General features: G+C 28.4%; 1 protein-coding gene across 1 annotated transcript; it reads right to left on the minus strand.

The window, feature by feature from the left end:
• Positions 1–1,209: 1,209 nt before the first annotated feature.
• Positions 1,210–15,265, minus strand: LOC101893599 (pro-resilin). Its single transcript, XM_005186996.4, has 2 exons — positions 15,154–15,265; positions 1,210–2,631 (listed from the first exon to the last, which is right to left on the minus strand). The coding sequence occupies exons 1-2, from the start codon at positions 15,157–15,159 to the stop codon at positions 1,978–1,980; spliced, it is 660 nt and encodes a 219-aa protein (XP_005187053.2). The 5' UTR covers positions 15,160–15,265; the 3' UTR covers positions 1,210–1,977.
• Positions 15,266–19,998: the final 4,733 nt, after the last annotated feature.

Genomic DNA, 19,998 nt, shown 5'->3' on the forward strand with positions numbered 1-19,998 from the left:
ATGCACGATTTCAAATAATCCTTAAAATATTAAAAAAATATCAGATATAATTTTTTTTGAAAAAAAAAATGTTTTTATAAATTCAGGTTAACCAAAACAATTCCTGAAACCTTTTTTCCCAAAAATTCAATTTCAATAAAAAAATACCAAAAAAAAAATGTTTTTATAAATTCAGGTTAACCAAAACCATTCCTGAAACCTCTTTTCCCAAAAATTCAATTTCAATAAAAAAATAATACCAAAAAAAAAATGTTTTTATAAATTCAGGTTAACCAAAACAATTCCTGAAACGCTTTTTCCCAAAAACTCAATTTCAATAAAAAAAAATAATACCAAAAAAAAAATGTTTTTATAAATTCGGGTTAACAAAATCAATTCCTGAAACACTTTTTCCCAAAAATTCAATTTCAATAAAAATATAATACCAAAAAATTGTTTTTATAAATTCAGTTTTGTTTTGGTTAAACAATTCCTGAAACCTTTTTCCAAAAAATCAATTTCAATAAAAAAATTATACAAAAAAAATGTTTTTATAAATTCAGGTTAACAAAACCAATTCCTGATACCCTTTTCCCAAAAATCAATTTCAATAAAAAAATTAATGCCAAAAAATTTTTTTTATAAATTCAGGTTAACCAAAGCAATTCCTGAAACCTTTTTTCCCAAAAATTCAATTTCAATAAAAAAATAATACCAAAAAAAAATATTTTTATAAATACAGGTTAACCAAATCAATTCCTGAAACCTTTTTTCAAAAACTCAATTTCAATAAAAAAAATAATACCAAAAAAAATTGTTTTTATAGATTCAGGTTAACCGAAACAATTCCTCAAACCCTTTTTCCCAAAATCTCAATTTCAATAAAAAAATACTCCCAAAAAAATGTTTTTATAAATTCAGGTTAACCAAAACAATTCCTGATACCTCCTTTCCCAAAAATTCAATTTCAATAAAAAAATAATACCAAAAAAATTGTTTTTATAAATACGGGTTAACCAAAACCATTCCTGAAACCTCTTTTCCCAAAATTTCAATTTCAATAAAAAAGTAATACAAAAAACAAAAATTTTTTTTATAAATTCAGGATAACCAAAACAATTGCTGAAACCCTTTTTCCCAAAATCTCAATTTCAATTAAATAAAATATCCCTTATTTTTTTACTTTGTTTTATACAAAAATTGCATTTATTTATTTAAGTTGTATTTTTATACATTTGACATTTTTTTACATGATTTTTTGTAATGAGTTGCTATGATTTATAAAAAAATATATATATTTCGATATTTTTTCTTGTTGTTTTATAAAATAATGAGTATTATAAAATTAAGTTTACATGATGTAATTAGGTATATATTCATGGGGAATGTGTGTATGCGTGAGAGTGAGTGTCTTTGTGTGTGTGTGTGTCATTGCTTGTGTGTAAGCAATAAAAAAATGTATTGAAATATACAAAGAGAACAATGAAAGCACTTAACGAAACGAACGGTGATAATACGAGTAGCGCAAAAAATACAAAATACTATTACAAAAAACAATAAACAAAATATTATAATTCTTTTATAAAATATTTAAAAAATATACACAACAAAAAAAGCTTTCAAATGCCATCAGAGAGGTTTGAAAGCTTTATGGCAAGTTGGTTGGTCTCATTTCAAGGCAGGCTTAAGGGCTAAGGCTTTTGTGAAATGTGTGTGTGCGCGTGAGAGAGATGTAAATAAAACAAATTCGGTTTTAAGATGTGGCTGATGAGAGAGAGAATGGGAGAGAGAGACGGAGAGTAAGATTTTTATACAGTGTGGGAGGTAGAATGAAAGCTCTTGTTTAAAGCCTTAACTAAGCTCTCCATTTTTTTCGAATGCTTGCAATTTTTTCCTTGTTTTTTAAACTAAATTATTTAAGGACTAAAATCATTTTTTCTTCTTCGTTAACTGAGTGTTTTAAGCCTAGTTCTGTTTTTTTTTCTTAAGTTTTGAGCCTTATTGATAACCACCAAATTTGCCTTGTTGTTGTTGTGCATTGCTATCGTAACCACCGTTGTTGTATTGACCACCACGTCCGCCAGCCTGTTGGCCACCATTGACCTGTTCATAACGGATCGAGGGACGGTAACCATTCTGATCGGCTTCGTATTCCACGATTTGTTTACGACCATCGGGCAACAAGACATAGTAACGGCCGGTGGTGAAATCACCATCACGGGCCTCCATGTGACCGAAATCATTGCCGGATTCGTAGTCTTGGACATCGTATTTGAATTCGTATTTGGCTGGTCCGTAGTTTTCCTCAGCACCGCCATAGCCGCCGGCAGCATTTTGACCATAACCTCCAGCACCAGCAGCAGCAGGAGCACCATAGGCAGTCGATGGACCAGCATTTTGTTTGGGGAAAATGGCCGAGGTCAAGGCGGGAGCACCATAGCTATTGGAGGGGGCAGCCACACTACCAGCACCAGCACCACCACGTTGAGGAGGCAAATAATTGCTGTTGGGTGCCTGGTATGAGTTTTGGGGTGGCAAATAGTTATTGGAGGGTTGTTGCTGCTGATTGGGTGGCAAGTAGTTGTTCTGAGGTACTGGAGGTTCAGCCGAAACGACGGCAAGGCAGACCAAGAAAGCAATTGTGGTGAAGCACTGAAATGAGGAGAATAAGAAAATAATTTTTTAAAAATTATTTAATTTAAAAAAATATTGAATTTAAAAAAAAGTTTTACAAAAACAATTTCGGAAGCCTGATTTTTATTTTTTTTATTTTTAAAAAAAAAAAACAATGGGATATTTTTATTTTCTTGCATCAGCTTCTTTTAAATTATCGTGTGGTAGGAAATTATTGAAAAATTTTACAAATATTTTTTATTTCGAAATTTAAATTTCAAAAAAAATTTAAAAAATTCAGAAATCAATTTTTATTTTTTTAATTAAAAAAAATCAATGGAATATTTTTTTTTATTTTTTGGTATCAGTTTTATTTATATTCTCGTTGGTAAGAAAATATTGAAAAAATTTACCAAAACGAAAATTTCCTTTTAGGGGAAATTTTTATTTATCGACCAAATTTCAAAATTATTTCAGTTCTGTATTAATATCTATGAAAAATATTTTTTTTTTGGAAAAAAACTCAAATTTCCCAAGAAAATTCGCAAAAGGGAAATTTCCTTAAAAATTTCCCAAATAGGGAAATTCTATTTTTTGTTTTGATTTTCTATGAATCCGCACCTCACATAGGTTCGATTTGTAAGAAAAGTTTTGAAAAATTTCACAAAAACAAAAATTTCCCTTCAGGGGAATTTTTTCTTTACTGGCCATTTTTCAAAATTCTTTTAGTTCTGTATTTATCTCCATGTAAAACATCATCTTTTGGAAAAAAACTAAAATTTCCCAAAAGGGAAATTTTTGTAAGATATTTTCCCAAAGGGAAATTTTAAGTTTTTGCTTCCAAATAATTTCAATAATAATATAGTTTCAAAATAAAAAAGAATTTTTAAATATTTGCATAAACAAAAATTTCCGTCAAGGGGAAATTTTTATTTTCGAACCAAATTTCAATTTTTTTCAGTTTTGTGTTTAACGCTCTGTAAAATACCATATTTGACAACAAACTAAAATTTCCCTAAAAATTTCCCAAAAGGGAAATTTTCAGTTTTTGCTTCCAAATGATTTAGTTCATTATTGAGTTCCAAAATAAAAAGGATTTTTTCAAATATCAGCAGAAACAAAAATTTCCCTCAAGAGGAATTTCAAGTTTTGATTCATTCTGCATTTGTTTCTAAGTAAAAAATCATTTTTTGGTAAAAACTAAAATTTCAATAAAAATTTCCCAAAAGGGAAATTTTTAGTTTTCACGATACCACAACAAAAATTGCCTTCATTCTCAGACAATCTCTTTTTCGATTAATTTTTCAAATAACTGCATTAACAAAAAATTCCCTCAAGGGGGATTTATTATTTTCGGACCAAAATTTTGAAAATCTTTTGTTTCTGAAAAAAAAATGTTTAAAATATAAAATTTCCTGCGAATTGAGAAAATTTGTCCTTTAAAAACTTTTGAAAATTTCTACAAGAAAATATGTATATTTCGATTCCAAATAATTACTTTTTTCTACTGGCTTCGAAATAAAATGAGTCTCTAATTTACTCCAAATTACTGGGTTTACTGGGTTTAAAATTATATTTTGTTTTCAAATGTCTAAAAAACAAAAATATTTTCTTTTTCTATTTTCAGACGAAACTTTACCATTTAATATTATCGAAAATGTAAAGAAACTCCTAAAATGCCCTACTCTTAATATCTCATAAAATCGATGCCTTTCTCTTAACATTTATTTCAGACAGAGAGAAAGAGAACCAATTCAATTCATCGAAAAATAACAAGGGAGCTTTCGAATCCTGAGAACCCATTTTAAATGACTCTGGGGTAAACACACCAAACTCCAAGTTCTCTTTCTCTTTCCATGAATAGAAGAGGGAGTCACATTTCAAATGGTAACAAAAGACTTAAGACACAAACTTTTTCGTGGGTAAAGATGCTATGAGAAATGTATTTCTGAATGGCTAACTATCGCTCCCTTTCTCTCTTGTCAGAGAGAGCTAATTCAGTTCATCGAAAATTGACTAGGGAGCATTCGAATTCCATTTTAACTGGCTTTGGGAGAAAAATATACTAATTTTTCTTTCTCTTTCAATGAAGAGATGAGAGAGTCTCATTCCAAATTAGGTTTTATGGTAACAAAAGACTTAAGGCACAAACTTTTTTGTGGGTAATGTTATTATTAGGATTTTTTGTGAATGGCTAACTATCACTCCTTTCTCTCTGGTTATTTTTGAGATTACAAGAGATATCTCTTTCTTGTTTTTTTTTTCTCTTATTTAAATAAGAAAAACCTGTTATTGAAAGAAAGAGTATTTTTTTTTAAATGAAATTTTGAATTGTTTTATTTTTGTGTGATTTTTTTTGAATACCTATTAGCACGAGAAAGGGCGTAAATATTGGGACTATGTTACTGGTCAAAAAAACAAAGGTGAAGTTTTTACAGGACTGTATAACAAAAATATTTTTTAAAACCCAACGATTTTTACGATTTTTAAAAATAATTTTTTAAGACCTAAAAAATATTTTATATATTTTTTAAATATTTTTTTAAAATATTTTATAGACAGTTTAAATATTTTTGAAATTTTTTTTCAAAAATATTTTTTAATACCCAAAGATTTTACGATTTTTAAAAATAATTTTTTAAGATCTAAAAAATATTTTATATATATTTTTTAAATATTTTTTTAAAATATTTTATAGACAATTTAAATATTTTTGAAATTTTTTAAAAAAACTTTTCAAATTTTCTGCCTTTAAAAATATTTTTTGATTATTGTATTAACATTTTCAAATCGACTTCTTATGCATATCTATTTCTTAATTGAATTTTATTTTTTTTTCGCAATTTTTTATATTTTCTTGAAATTTGCTCTGCATTTACATTTTTAATCCGCCAAAATCTTGTGTTGAAATCAAACAACATTTATTCAAGCCATTCATTATCTTTTCACAGTTTAATCTGATCTTTATGTATAATTGATATAATTTGGTTTGTTTAAAGACTTTCAAAAATTTATGCTAATCTAAAACCGAAACTGGCAGCTGAGACCGAAGGCAAAACAAATTAGTCAAATTCGTTGCACAACAATGTAATAAATGTTGTTGTCGGTGGGGAGGGGGGATTTTTTTGCTGGTGACAACATTTGATGACATTATGTTGATGTTTGTCGGCAAAGTTGCCGTTTTCGCATGTCAAATTGTTTTTTTTTTTTTGGTGTAATAGAATTGTTAAAATATTCATGATTTATATCAGAAAAACAAACAACAAAAAGAAAAAATGTCAAAAGACATAGAAAAAAAATATATATAACAAACCTCCATCCATTCACACAAATCTGCAAATGGTAGACGATGGATGGCACATGATTTAGTTAATGTAAAAAAAAAATTGAAAAAAAAAAAAATCTGCAGACAGACAGACGAACCCCCAATTTAAGATTAAGATCTTAAGAAGCATGTTGATGCTTTGTAAATCTCAGATGATTTTTTTTTTCTGTTCGGTTTTTGCTTTCAAGCTTCTTTTCGTGATTGATGTTTGCCATGTCTTCTGTGGCTGTTGTACAAGCTGTTAGCACATTGTTAATCAGTTCAGACAACAGTTTATTATGCCGTGCTAATGTTTTTTTGCGTAAAGAATTTTTTTTTGCGATGTGGGATTATTTTTTGTTGTCGTTGTTGTCTTTTTTTATCTAAATATGTTAATTAGTTGCCAATCCAAAAAGAGATTGTCTTGTGAATGGAGGCAATTTTTGTTGCGGTATCGTTAAAAGAGTAATTAAACTAGATTATCAGCAAAATGGTTGGAAAATGTCACCGAGGCAATAGAGTAAATAGGTATTTATTATTTTTGGAAATTGGCAAAATTTTGAGTTGTAGGGTTTTTATTTGATTTTTATTTTTTTAGATTTTTTTTTATTCAAATATTAAACTTTTCAGATTTTCTCATCAATTAAATTTTGAAAATTTTTGCATTTTAAATATATTAAAACTATTGGACTGGCATTTTTTAATTTATTTTTTTATATTTATTTTTGTCATAAATTAAATAGAAAAAAATTATTTTGGATTTTTTTGTTATTTTTTTTTTATTTCCGCCATTAAATTTTATTCCAAATTTTTATCCAGACTTTTTTTAATTTTTTAGAATTTTTGTTTTCCATTTTTAGAATTTTTGTATTTTAGATATAGCAAAAAAAAAAATATATTAATTTTTTTCTAATTTTCTGCCATAAATTTAATTGCAAATATTTTTCCAGATTTTTTTTTAATTTTTAGAATTTTTTTTTCCATTTTTAAAATTTTTGTATTTTAAATATATCAAAAATATTTTAAATGGATTTTTTAATTCCATTTTTTTGTCATCAATTTTTATCTTGATTTTTCTGATTAATTTTTTTATTAAATATTTGTATTAAATTTCTATAAAAACAAATAAAATTTTCTATAAAAACAATAACATTTTTATTTTTTTTCTTATTTTTTTTGGATTTTTTTCGGTTTTTTTTTGTTTATTTTTCCTATTTTTCCTCATCAAAATAAATTGCAAATATTTATCACGTCCATGAGTGTGTGTGTGGTTCGTTCTACAATAATTTATTTCATATTTACCATGTTATTACAGTAATTGTTGCGTCTGAGGTGGTCTGTCGTCGGCATTCTGTGAGCTTGGGCAATTTGCCGACAATTTGAAAGTCGTTTGAAAAAAAAACCCGCAAAATTAAAAGCTATCAAAGAAGTCAATATACCTTGAAAAGATTTGCAACAAAATGAACAACATTTTGAAAATATTTTTAGTGAATTATTTACGGCAACATTCCAATGGTTAATGATAGTGATAATTTGCAATACAATTTTTGAAAATTGGAAAAATACTTTAGACTTCCATTAAAAATTATAAAAATTGAAATATTCGACTTTTTGAATTTTGTGGATAATATTCTAATTTTATGAAAAAAAAAATCGAAAAATATGGCGATATTTTAAACCATTCATATTTATTTTTTACTTGGAATATTACTCAACATATTGTAGAAAGAGCTCATAACTATTATATAACCATATATTGGCAAGTAGGCACGCCAGCGTTGATGTTTTTTATTTTCCGTAAAGGGTAAAACATCAAAAAATAGACATATAGGAATAATCTTCAAAAATTGTTTCTTTAAAATAGTTTTTGAGCCAATTTTAAATTATATTTTTGTTTCAAAATTATTGAATAAGTACAAAATCAACACAGAAAAGTTATTTTTAAATTCTCTTAAGAATTTCTCTTTCATTCGGCCGTAACAGAGATTTTTGATTGCTGCTATTTTTCTTTGAGAAATTTATCACTTCACAAAATAACACAATCCTTTCATTTAATTAAAAATTTTTATTTAATTTTTCGATTTTTGTAAATTTTTATTTATTTTAATTAAATTTGGAATTTTTAATAAATTTTATTAATATTCCCTTTTAAATAGAACAAAAGACTTAGGAAATAAACCTTCTTACTCAATAAAACTGTTAAACTCTTACCGAACTAGCAATTCTCTTTTCTCTCTAACTCTCTTCTCTTGAAAGGGCTGTTTTCTTGCACAAACCTTTGCAATGAACAAAAGACTTAAGAAACGAACACTACAACACAGTGAGTAAATGAGTACCGTTCGTGCGCCTCAGTTTAATTCCTCTTGCTCTCTTCCTAAAATGCCTTGTGTAAAATTCCCCTTTAAAGGCGCAAAAGACTTAAGACACGAACACGAAACTCAGTTATTGAACTAAATGGGAGAGAGATAATTTTCTCTTTTTTAAGTCTTAATTAAGAGTGTTTTATATTCATAGATGGGAAAACAATTTTGAAAGGGATATTCTTAAGAGAATTTTTAAATAACTTTCCTGTGTTGAATATAAATTAATTTATTGATTTTTAAGCAAAAATATAATCAAAATAATCTAAAAAAATATTTTTTTAAAAACAATTGTAGAAAAATATTCGTATAAGTCTGTCTGTTGATGATGGCAGAGAATAAGAGACAGCAACGCTAGTGTGCATACTTGTCTATGTTTAGTAAATGAGCATGGAATTATGTCTCAGTTTAATTTCTCTTGCTCTCTTCCTAAAATGCCTTGGGTAAAATTCCCCTTTGAAGTCACAAAAGACTTAAGACACGAACAGTAGAACTCAGTTATAACACTAAATGAGAGGGATTATTTTAAAGACAAAAAGACTTAATTAAAAGTGCATTAGTTATCCAAAGTTTGAGTCAAAGTAAAATTTTAATATAGAAAGGTGATATATATTCTCTCCCAAATGGCAAAATAAATCGTCACCTGGGGAAGACATGAAGCATGTGAATTTCAGATCTTCCCTAGGTGACTAAAGACTTAAGACACGAACGCTAGAACTCTATTCTCAATGTGTAAATAAGTGCTTGAGCGTCTTCTCTCCTATTTCTCCATACTCTATCTCTCTCTCACCGCTAAAGGTGATATGTTATTTTCCCTTTCCTTCCCAAAAGACTTAAGACACAAACTTTGGAACAAAGTAAAAGAGAAAATTTGGATTGAGGGAAAATAAAAAGACTTAAGACACGAACTTGGGAACAAAGTAAGAGAGGCCAAAATTTAATGCAAATCTGGATTGAGGGGAAATAAAAAAGACTTAAGACACGAACGTGATATACTTTCTCTCTTGAATGGTAAAATAAATTGTCACCTAGGGAATAATATAAGTTTTATTGTCATTTTTCCTATTCATAAATATCTAATTCCTTTGTCATCGGATAATCTTAAATCTTGTTTATGTTTGCAATAAAATAAATTATTCAAAGCATTTAAAATAATTGCACAAGCAAATTAACAAGATTTGTTAGTTAGGTGTCAGATGTTTTATGGCATTTTATGTTCTATTTTTTTATTGCATTTTTTTATGGCAGAGGAACAAAAAATATAATCATAAATTATGCAAATTTAGAATAGAAAACTAAAGTTTATACCAATTTAACTGGTTTAAAGAGATGGGCAATAATTTAATTTTATGTGACAATTTAAAGAGGTGATTTAATTTGAAAAAAAAAAAAAAAAAAAAAAAACGGAAAGTGATATATTTATTTCGTGATGGCAACAGAAATGGTCTGGTTTTTAGAAATTAAAAAAAATAAATAAATAAATCAATAAAAAAAAGTAAAATATAAAAAAAATAAAATAAATAAATAAATAAATGAAAATAAAAAATCAAAGAAAAAAGAAAAATTAAATAATAAAAAACCAAAAAAATGGTGTGATTTTTATAAAGTCTAAAAAATAAATAAATAAAAATAAAACAAACAAAAAAAAAATATACAAAAATAAATTAAAAAAAAAAATCAAAAAATAAAAAAAATCCAAATATTAAAAATTCTTTAAATACCGAAAAATGTAATTTTTATTCACTTTTTAATGAGCTGTTATTTTTTGAAAACCGTAGGCGTTTCACAAACAAATTATTGCCCATAAACCCCTTCGAAATTTTGATGGCATTTTGATTTATGTTGGCCATTAACAATTTTTATGACACATTTAGCGCCCCAAATCTATCACTTATTTACAACTTAATCCAAAAAATTTTGATTGATTGATAAGAAATATAAAAAAAATTAACAAAAAATATGCTCATATCTTGTCTTGCCATTTTCAAAATAAAGGTGATAAATATTATGACAATCGTTATACATATTTGATGACAAGCCAGATTAACATAAAATTATTTGTCAGGCTTTCAGTCATTAGAGATACAAAATGTGGAGATAAGACTCGCAGACATGTGGTGTGGAATTCATTAACAAATTAATGAGGAGGATGAAGAAGAAAACGAAAAGCAAGCTACATAATGGAAATGGCTAAAAGGTTGGTTAGGAAGAAGTAAGGTGGGTAATAGAGATGGCTAAGAGGTTGTCTGAGATTTTTTTTGTTGAAGGAAATTCAAATTCCAGGGCTACTGCTTTTTTGTTTGTTCGGCCTTTTAATATGCCAAGCAATTTATTGCCAGAAATTCCAAAATGAAGTGTTAAATTTAAAATAATTTCCAAAAAATCCAAATAAGGCGTTGAAAATTTTATAAAATATTCAAATTGGAAATAAATAACAAATTGAAATATATTTTTTTCTTAACGCAAACACCTGCTTTTTTAATATGGGTCGGCTTAATGGCATCATGCCATTTAAAAATATGCGTGTGTGCAAAACCGCCTGGCCTGATGAACTTGAACTTCATTCCCTCCAAATTTGTAAAACATAAATCTTGTTGTTGTTTTTTTCGTCTGCTTCAGCTTCTTCTTTGCCTTGATGAAGTTGCAGCGATTATGTTTTAAATAAGATTATATTTTTTTAAAATATTATAATTTAAATGGTTTTCGTGGAGGGGGGATTTTGTAATTTATTAATGCATGCTTGCGGCCGGCTGGCGTTTTTTGATATTCAAGGAATTTATCAAAGATATTCGAAGAAGAAACTGGTTACAATAAATTGGCATATTGATAAAGTTGTGATAAGGTCTTGCGGATGAATATATTTTTGGGTTTCAATATCGAGGGGAGGGGGAATTTCGTGAAATTTATCTTAAAAGTGTAGTAGAAATGTGTGTTAAGGCCGTATCATTGAAAAGAAGGTTTGTTTTTGGTTTCATTAATAAGAATATTTGAATAACTATGCATTTAAAAAATATTTATTAATAATAATATTTTTTCATTAATAAATTTTGGCAAATATTGCATAGATTTTATTTTTGAAAGAATTTTTTATAAAAGTTATATAAAAAATCACAAAAATTAGAAAGTCTTTTAAATCAAATGTTAAGTTTTTTTTTTACAAAATTGATATAAAAATGAAAAAAATATATTTTTCAACAAAAACTACGATTTTTTTTAATTTTTTATAAAATGGATATATATCTGTGAAAATAAATTTTAAATTTAATTTTTTTTTCTAATTTTTGTGTTTTTTTTTAATTTGTATAACATTTTGAACGAATTATATTGATATTCCCTCTTAATAGATCAAAAAACTTAAGAAACAAACCTTTTTACTCTGTGAAACTGTGATACTTTTCTTCTAACTAGCAATTCTCTTTACTCTCTCTATCTCTCCCTTTCTCTATCGCCTTTAAAAGGGCTTTAATTTTTCAATTTTGTAAAATTAAATTATTTTTTGTGGTTTTTTAATTATTTTTTAATTAAAAATTACATTTTTAATGAATTGTAGTGAAATTCCTTCTAAATAGATCAAAAGACTTAGGAAACAAACCTTCTTACTCTGTAAATGCGTGAAATTCTTTTTCTAACTAACAACTCTCTCCTATCTCTCTCTCTCTCTCTCGCCTTTCCAAAGGGCTTTTAAAAAGGGGCTTTTATTATTCAATGAATGTATTTTAAAATTAAATTAAATATTTTTTTTAATAATTTTTAATCAACGAAAGAATTAAAAATATGTTTTTTAATTATTTATTATCTGGAAAAATACTTTTAAATTTATTTAATTTTGAAAAATCGACATTAATTATTGAAAATAAATTTTAAATTTAATTTTTTAAAATTTCTGTGATTTTTTATTATGTTTTTATTTAAAATCACATTTTTAAATAGATCAAAAGACGTAAGAAACAAACAATCTTACTCTGTGAATGCGTGAAACTCTTTATCTAACTAGCAACTCTCTTTTCTCTTTAACTCTCTTTTATTGATTAAGGCCTTTTTATTGCCCCAACCTTTTGTAATGAACAAACGACTTAAGAAACGAACACCACAACTCAGTGAGTAAATGGGTAATGATATCTTGTCTCAATTTAATTTTTCTTGCTCTCTTTCTAATATGGCTTGTGTAAAATTCACCTTTAAAGGGACAAAAGACTTAAGACACGAACATTAGAACTCAGTTATGAAACTAAATGAGAGAGAAAGAGTATTTTACATTATTTTCTCTTTTTTTTAATATTTAATGGGAAAGTGCCTTTTAAATGCGAAATGAACCCTTGAAAATATATATTTAAAAATAAAAAAATGGAAATCTGATAAAAAATATTTAAATGAAAAAATAAAAATAATTGAAATTCTAAAATATTGAATTATAAAAAAATATAAATGGATATATTATAGAATATATTAAAATAAAAAAAAAAACAATTTACATTTCTAAAATGCCAAAATTAAATACATTTTCAAACAGAAAATTTTCTTAAAAAAATTATTAAAATTTTGGAAGGGAAAATATACTTAAAAAATGATTAATTTTTTTAATAATTATTATTTTTTTAATAATTATTAACTTATTACTGATTATTGGCATTTTTTTACTAATTATTAACATATTTTCAATAAAATTAAATTTTTTTAGTATATTTTTCCAAATTCATTATTTCGAAATACTGAATAAAATTCACCAAAAAAATAAAATAAATTAATAATCGTATGCCACCTCCACTATGTCACAAAAAAATTATGATTTATTTCCCTCCGACACCTTGGAAGAAAAATATATTTTATATTTATTGCTGTTTCCTTGATGTATTGACTTCATTCATATCCAAAAAAAAAAAAAAAAAACACACACACAAATACCACTCACTTTTCAATTGGGTTTAATGTGTCAATTATAAATCAAAATTTAATCAAAAATAAGAGACTGATCTGATATTGCCTTTCTACAATTTCTTCTTCTTTGCCAAACATTTTTCTAAAAAGTCATTCTTTTTTGTTTATGGTTTTTGCCATTGTTTGCTACATTAACTTTATGGTAAGTAAAACCATTATAAATTATGATGGCGTCTAAGGTTGTCTATTGTTATGCGAATGCATTTCATTCATTCATTTAATTTGTTATTTGGCCATTATGGCCAAATTAGATAATCGTGACTTTTGCAAAAGAAGTATAACTTGGCTATGAATTGAAATTGGGCGTAATTTAGTTGCTTAATATTTGTTACTTCTATGTTTGAGCAACAAGTTAAATTTGTGGCTATTTAAGGAAATTGCCCAAGGTAATTCATTTAGATTTGGTAATTTAATGTGGGGCACAAGGAATGATGGACAATGGCTTAGAAAAACCAATGGAGAGCAGGTCCATATTCAAAGACCTAAAGAAAAGGTATTTGAAGAGCTAAAAAATCAATGACTAATGTGGATTTTAGGGAAGTTAAGGAGAAGAGTTTTAAATTATTTAATTTATTTTAAGCCTTTTGTGGATCATTTAAATTTTTTGATATTTTTTGAAAAAAAGGGCTAAAAAAGTTGATAACTAATGTATATTTATAGAAAATTTTGGGAGAATAGCTTGAAAATAGTTTTATTTAATTATTTTTTACCTAATTTTTTACTGATCATTTTAATTTTTTGAAATTTGTTGAAAAAACCCTAAAAATTATTTTCTATATTTTTTTTTCAATTGCATTTTTAAATTTTATTTTATATTTTTGAATTAAATAATTTATTTTTCCCTGCTTTTTTAAAGGGCTAAAAAATCAATAACTAATTTAGATTTAGAGAAAGTTTTGGGAGAATATATTGACAATAATTTTATTTAATTATTTTTTGCCTAATTTTTTGCGGATCATCTAAATTTTTTGATATTTGTTGAAAAAAAAACTTTAAGAATTATTTTTTATATTTTTTTAAATTTTATCAAAAAAATCAATAACTAATTTGTATTTAGAGAAAGTTTTGGGAGAATATATTGAAAATAATTTTATTTAATTATTTTTGTTTAATTTTTTGTGCATTATTTCAATTTTTTGTATTTTTTTTAATTTAAAAAAAATATATTTTTTTAATTTCATGGATTTTTTTATTTTACGTTTTTGAATTAAAGAATTTATTATTTTCCTACTCTTGAATACTTTAAATATTTTTTAAAAATTCATATTTCCCCCATTTTTATTCAAACAAATTTTTAACAAAGGAAAGTAAGTGAATTTAACAAAAGACTTAAGCCACAAGCACCACAATGACAATTTACATTTATTCTAACGGTTATAATTCCATTACTCTTACTTTCTCTCTCACCCTATCTCAAACGAGCACTATGCTCTATCATCAAAGAGAAAATAGAGGAAATTGATGAAAGACTTAAGACACAAGCACCATAATGGCAAGGGATACCAAATACTCTAACGGTTCTCTCTTCTCTTGTCCCATAACTCATTATCGAAGAGAATCAAAGGAAAATTGTACTAAAGACTTAAGACACAAGCACAACCAATTGCAAGGGGGTTTAATTACTTTCACTCTCACTCTCTCTCTGAATGCCATTACTCTTTTCCTTACACTTGCTCAGAGCAATATGAGCACCGTAACTAATCATGGAACAAAAGACTTAAGGCACAAACTTTTTGAGGGAAGGTGAAACACCACTAAAGTTCTTGCTTAATTTTGAAAACAAAAACTTTGCAGGCGATGAAATTCACACATTTTCAAGACAATTTTAGATTTTTTCTTTTTTGATTTTTTTTTTGATATTTCACAATTATTTCCATGTCCTTTTGCAACTGTTCATATATTGCACAAATATTTTTATTTTAATTTTTTTTAATAAATTTTAAAATATATTTTATTCAATACCTTCATTGTTGTATATTCAAAGCTTGGGTTTTTAAGGATCACACACAAAAAGGAGTTTTAAAGTGTTTTAGTTTTTTTTTGGTTTGTTGTTTTGGACTTCTTGTGAAGAAGGTTGAATGGGATTTGATACTGTAACAATTTTGTAGGCTGCTATTTATATTTGAATCGAGTAAACTGATGTTAGGAAAACAACACCAAAAACCGAAACATTTGCAGAAACAGAAAAACAACAACAACATCATCATTGGCGGCGTCATCGTCATCAGAGAAGATGAACGTACTTATTACGTATACACTTATGTTGGCACAGACACAAACACACACACACTCTCTCACAACTGCCATGGCAAAACACTCAACATCATGGCAAGCACCACAGCATAAGAAGAAGAAACCATCACAAGTTTTTTTTTTTTGTGTTCAAGTATTTGTTTTTGTTTTGGTTTGACGAAACAATAAACTCCACAGCAACAACAACAACAACTAATGGTACCCAAAAAATCTTAATGAACAAAAATTCGCGCCAAATTCAAACAAATTCCGTTGTGCTACACTTGCCCAGAGAACATCAAATTCACTATTGAAAATGCTCAATGTGGAAGACGACAACAGCAACAACAACAATAACGTTCATAGGCAAATCTCTAACTCTTGCTGCACTTTGCTCACAATAATGTTGATGCCCTGGGAGCAACATTGATGGGTTTTTCGGAGCTAAATGTTTTTAGTTGAGTGTTTGCCTTTGCAGAGGATGGGTTGAATGAATAAGAGCCCTTTTCAAAACTTAAATAAATTTTTGTTTTGGAAGAATGTCGGAAAATTTAAGGTACATTTTTGAAGAGGAACCTTTAAATACCCACATCATTTAATGATCAGACGATCTTCAGAGGGTCTAGTAGATATAAGGAATATCTGTGAAACTTAAAAGAACTCTGAAAGGATTTTAGATCCTCAAGGCCTATGAAGATCTAGAGTGTTCCTTGCGATAAGAAAGCCTCTAGTAGGACTTCTGTGACTGGAAGGCCCTTTAGAAGTTCTACTGTGACTTGAAGGTCCTTAGAAGGTCTTATCTCATTAAATTTTCTTAAAAAGTTCTTCTGTATAAAAAATGTTTTAGATATTTTTTTGTCTTTAGAGACCTTTAAGAAACCCTTTTTTGACTAGAAACCTGAAAAAGGTCGACCATGACTAGAAGAGCTCTATGAAATTTTCCACATCAACTGATCCTCCATTAGTTCTACCATATCTAAAACCCCTCCAGATGACCTTCTGTGACACAGAGATACTTAGGGTGATTTTTAGTTCAAATTTAACTGGAAGACCTCTTCCGATACCAAAAGATCTATTTATGGACTAGAAGACCTGAATAAAGTTTTTTTGTCGGGGCTGGAAGACCTCTACAAAATGTTCTACCTTTATCTCCCATCCAAAAGACCCTCCATGACTTGGAGATCCTTGGAGAGCCTTCTCTATCTAGTAGCCCTCTAAAAGGTCATCTGGGCTAGAAGAATTTTAAAAGGTCTTAAGAGTCAAAAAAACCTGTACAAGACCTTATAGGTCTAAAAGAGTTTATACGTAGTCTAGAGGACTTTAAAAGTTCCCTTGGAGGGTCTTGCAGTCTTAATGAAATCTCTACTGGGAATAGAAGAAACTATCTTTTCACAATTTATTTAGGCCCTCGCACACTCATGTCGCCTCTAACTAGAAAACTTCTTCTGTGAAGAGAAGCCGTTTACAAGACTTCTAAAAAAATCTACAAGGTCTTCAAGATCTAAAAGACCTCCAGAAGTTCTTCCAGATGTTCTGTAGTGTCATTCCTAGGTCCCAAGGCCTCTAAATACTCTTTTTTGCCTCAAGAAACTCTTGAAGCTTCTCCATGTTAAAAAGACCTCTGGAAGGTCTTCTGGGACTTAAATATTTTAGGGGGCATTCTAGCCTGGAGTCATCGACAAGATCTGCTCTAGAATACCTCGAGGTCTTCTAGATTCCCTAAAACAGACGAAACAGATTGTCTGAAAAACATCTATAACGTCTTCTATGTCCCTAAGACGAAGACGGAGAGGACTTTTATATATAAAATACCTCTAGAGGGTCTTTAGGGTCTTGCAGGCACCTTGAATAACCTTAAGGTCTAAAAGACCTCTACAGGATATGTTATGCCCAAAACACGTCTAGAAGATCTTCCAGGTCTAAAATGTCTCTGGATAGCCTTACATATCAAGAAGAGCTGTAAAAAGCCTTTTTGTGTCTATGTCTAACGGGTCTCCATAATTCTCTCTTTGTATCAAGATGATCTTTAATATCCAATAGGCCACCAGAAGAGACTGAAAAACTCCTAAACGAACTTTTACATCTCGAAAATATCCCAAAATGACTTATTATGGCAGATCTCCAACTTCCATTTTTTCCCAGCAGTCGTCTAAAAATCTACCTTTTCAAGAAGTGTCTTAAAAGGTATTCTATGCCTCGAAAATCTTTCGCAGATTTCCCTGTCGTGGGTCCCTTTTTCCTTCGTTTCTCCAACTATTTACCTATATTTTTCCGTTCATTTTTCCAACTGAACCTCGAAAAAATCATCCTTTCAAGAAAACTCCTAAACGGTTACACAGCCTTTTATTTATTCTCTCAAGAGCACCTCGTTGTTCAGAGGTTGCTACTTGTCTGAGGGACTCGTAAATGGTATTTAACGTCTATAAGATATGCCAAAATACTCTCTATGGTCGGTCTTCCCCTTTCGTTTTTCTCCAACGGCCGTCTAAAAATCTCCCGTTCCAGAAGTCTCTTATAAGGTCTTCCATGCCTCCAATATGTTATGAAGATTTTCCTGTTGTAGGTCTCTTCTTCCTTAATTTATCCAATTATTTTCCTGTATTTTTTCGTTTATTTTTCCAACTGAACCTCGTAAAAGTCTTCCTTTCAAGGGTACTAGAAGTTCGGCTTTTTATGCCTTTTTTGTCTAAAGTGCACCTCGTAAAAACCCCTTTCTCATGAGGACCCCTAAATGTCCTTCAATATCGCGAAAATCTCTCATAAGTTTACTTTTGTCAGATCTCCTTTCATTTTCTCCCACACAATTCCTTAAATATTTCCCCTCATTTTCTTAACTACACCTCGTAAAAATCTCCCTTTCAAGAAGCTTACTCACACACATGCATGCATCCATTCATCCATCCAAAAAATCAAAAAGAAAAACCAAAACAAAAAACTAATCCGCAACTTAATAAAACAAATGAGCAATGCGGGAGTAATTTAAACATCACTATAACATAAAACATGTGTACCAACATCATTGTTGTTGGCTACCAATTTGGAGTTGTTGGTTTGTTTGTTTGTTTATACAACAAACACAATAACACTAACAGCAACAATACTACAATACAAGCAACTCCACTGGATGATGGGTTTTATGGATGCCATTGGCTGGCTGGCTGGTGGTGTTGTGGCTGCTTGCTGACAATGATGCTGGTGCTCTCATTACTTTTAGTACTCGGAGAGTGTATATGTGTGTGTGCAATAACCGTTGTTGAGGTATTGTCTCAATGAGGGCCCAACGGCTCTTTGATGCCTTTCGAAAAAACAACACTTTTGATGGCAATTGTTCTTACAACCGGGTTGTAACACCTTCCCTCTCTCTCTCTCTCTCTCCCTCTCTCTCGCCCTATGGGGATTTTAAGATTCCCTTTCTTTTTTGTTTTTGTTATTTTTCTTCTACATCAAATTAATAATTCTCACCTTTGTTGTGGAGAGGTTAACAGCCAATATGGTGTGTGTGTTGTGCGTGGGAGTTATATTGAGAGAGTAAGAATTATGCCGCTATTGAGCAAAAATCCAACCCGTTGTGGGTGAGAGGAATTAGTTCACCACACAAAACAAAAAAATGAATGGTTAATTGTTGTTGCTGCCAGCACTTTTGCTTTCATGTGTTTTCATAGGTGTGTGTGTGTATGCGTGACTCTGATGATGCCAAACAATAAATGTTTTCTTGTTTCAAGAGCATGTTTTTTTTCGGGTTGTATTTTTGAAAGCGAAAGGAGAGTCTGTTTGCGGTTCTCTCCATCAATGGTGTTTTTAATGCTGTGAATGGTATGCGCTGCGCCTGGGGAATACCACTTCGGTGAAGAACAATCATGGCACGCATCTTCATTCATTGGCCGTCCATTAAACGGAAGAAACATTTGACGGATGTATGGCGAGAATGACGAAATTGGAGGATATTTCGACGTTATTTAAAAGAAATACGTGTTTGTGCTTAAAGTCTTTTGATTTTTTTGTAGTGGAATTAAATCTAAAAATGTGAATTAAAGGATAACAAATATTTAAAAAATATATAAAAAATTAAAAAAATTGAAATCAGCAAAGGAAATAAAATTTATTTTTTAGGAAAAAAATAACGTTTTCCAGTATTAGAAAAAAAGTCGGAAAATAGTTATTTTTAGGTCTCCAATAATTTAAGCATATTTTTGGAAATTATTTTGGTAATTTTAAAAGAAAAAAGTTATTAAAAAAATTAAAAGTAAAACTGCAATAAATTGACATTTTGAGAGATAAAAAAAAAATAAATGATAAAATCTCAATTCAACACCAGAATATTTTAAAGATTTTTGCTAGGAACCAATAACTTCGAAATTAAAAAATTCTAAAAATGCGCCTGGCTATAAAAAAAAATTAATTATATAAATAAATTATTTAATAATTTTTTAGCATAAAAAAATAAATGTGTGGCCCAGAAAAAATATTGAAAATAAACGCAAATTTATAAAAATAGGACATGTGTCAATCTAGGAATAAAATTAATTTTTTTAAGTTAACTCAACACAAAAACAATTTAATCCAAACACCATGAAT

The sequence above is a fragment of the Musca domestica genome, unplaced genomic scaffold (assembly GCF_030504385.1).
Source record: "Musca domestica strain aabys unplaced genomic scaffold, Musca_domestica.polishedcontigs.V.1.1 25, whole genome shotgun sequence".
NCBI lineage: Eukaryota > Metazoa > Arthropoda > Insecta > Diptera > Muscidae > Musca > Musca domestica.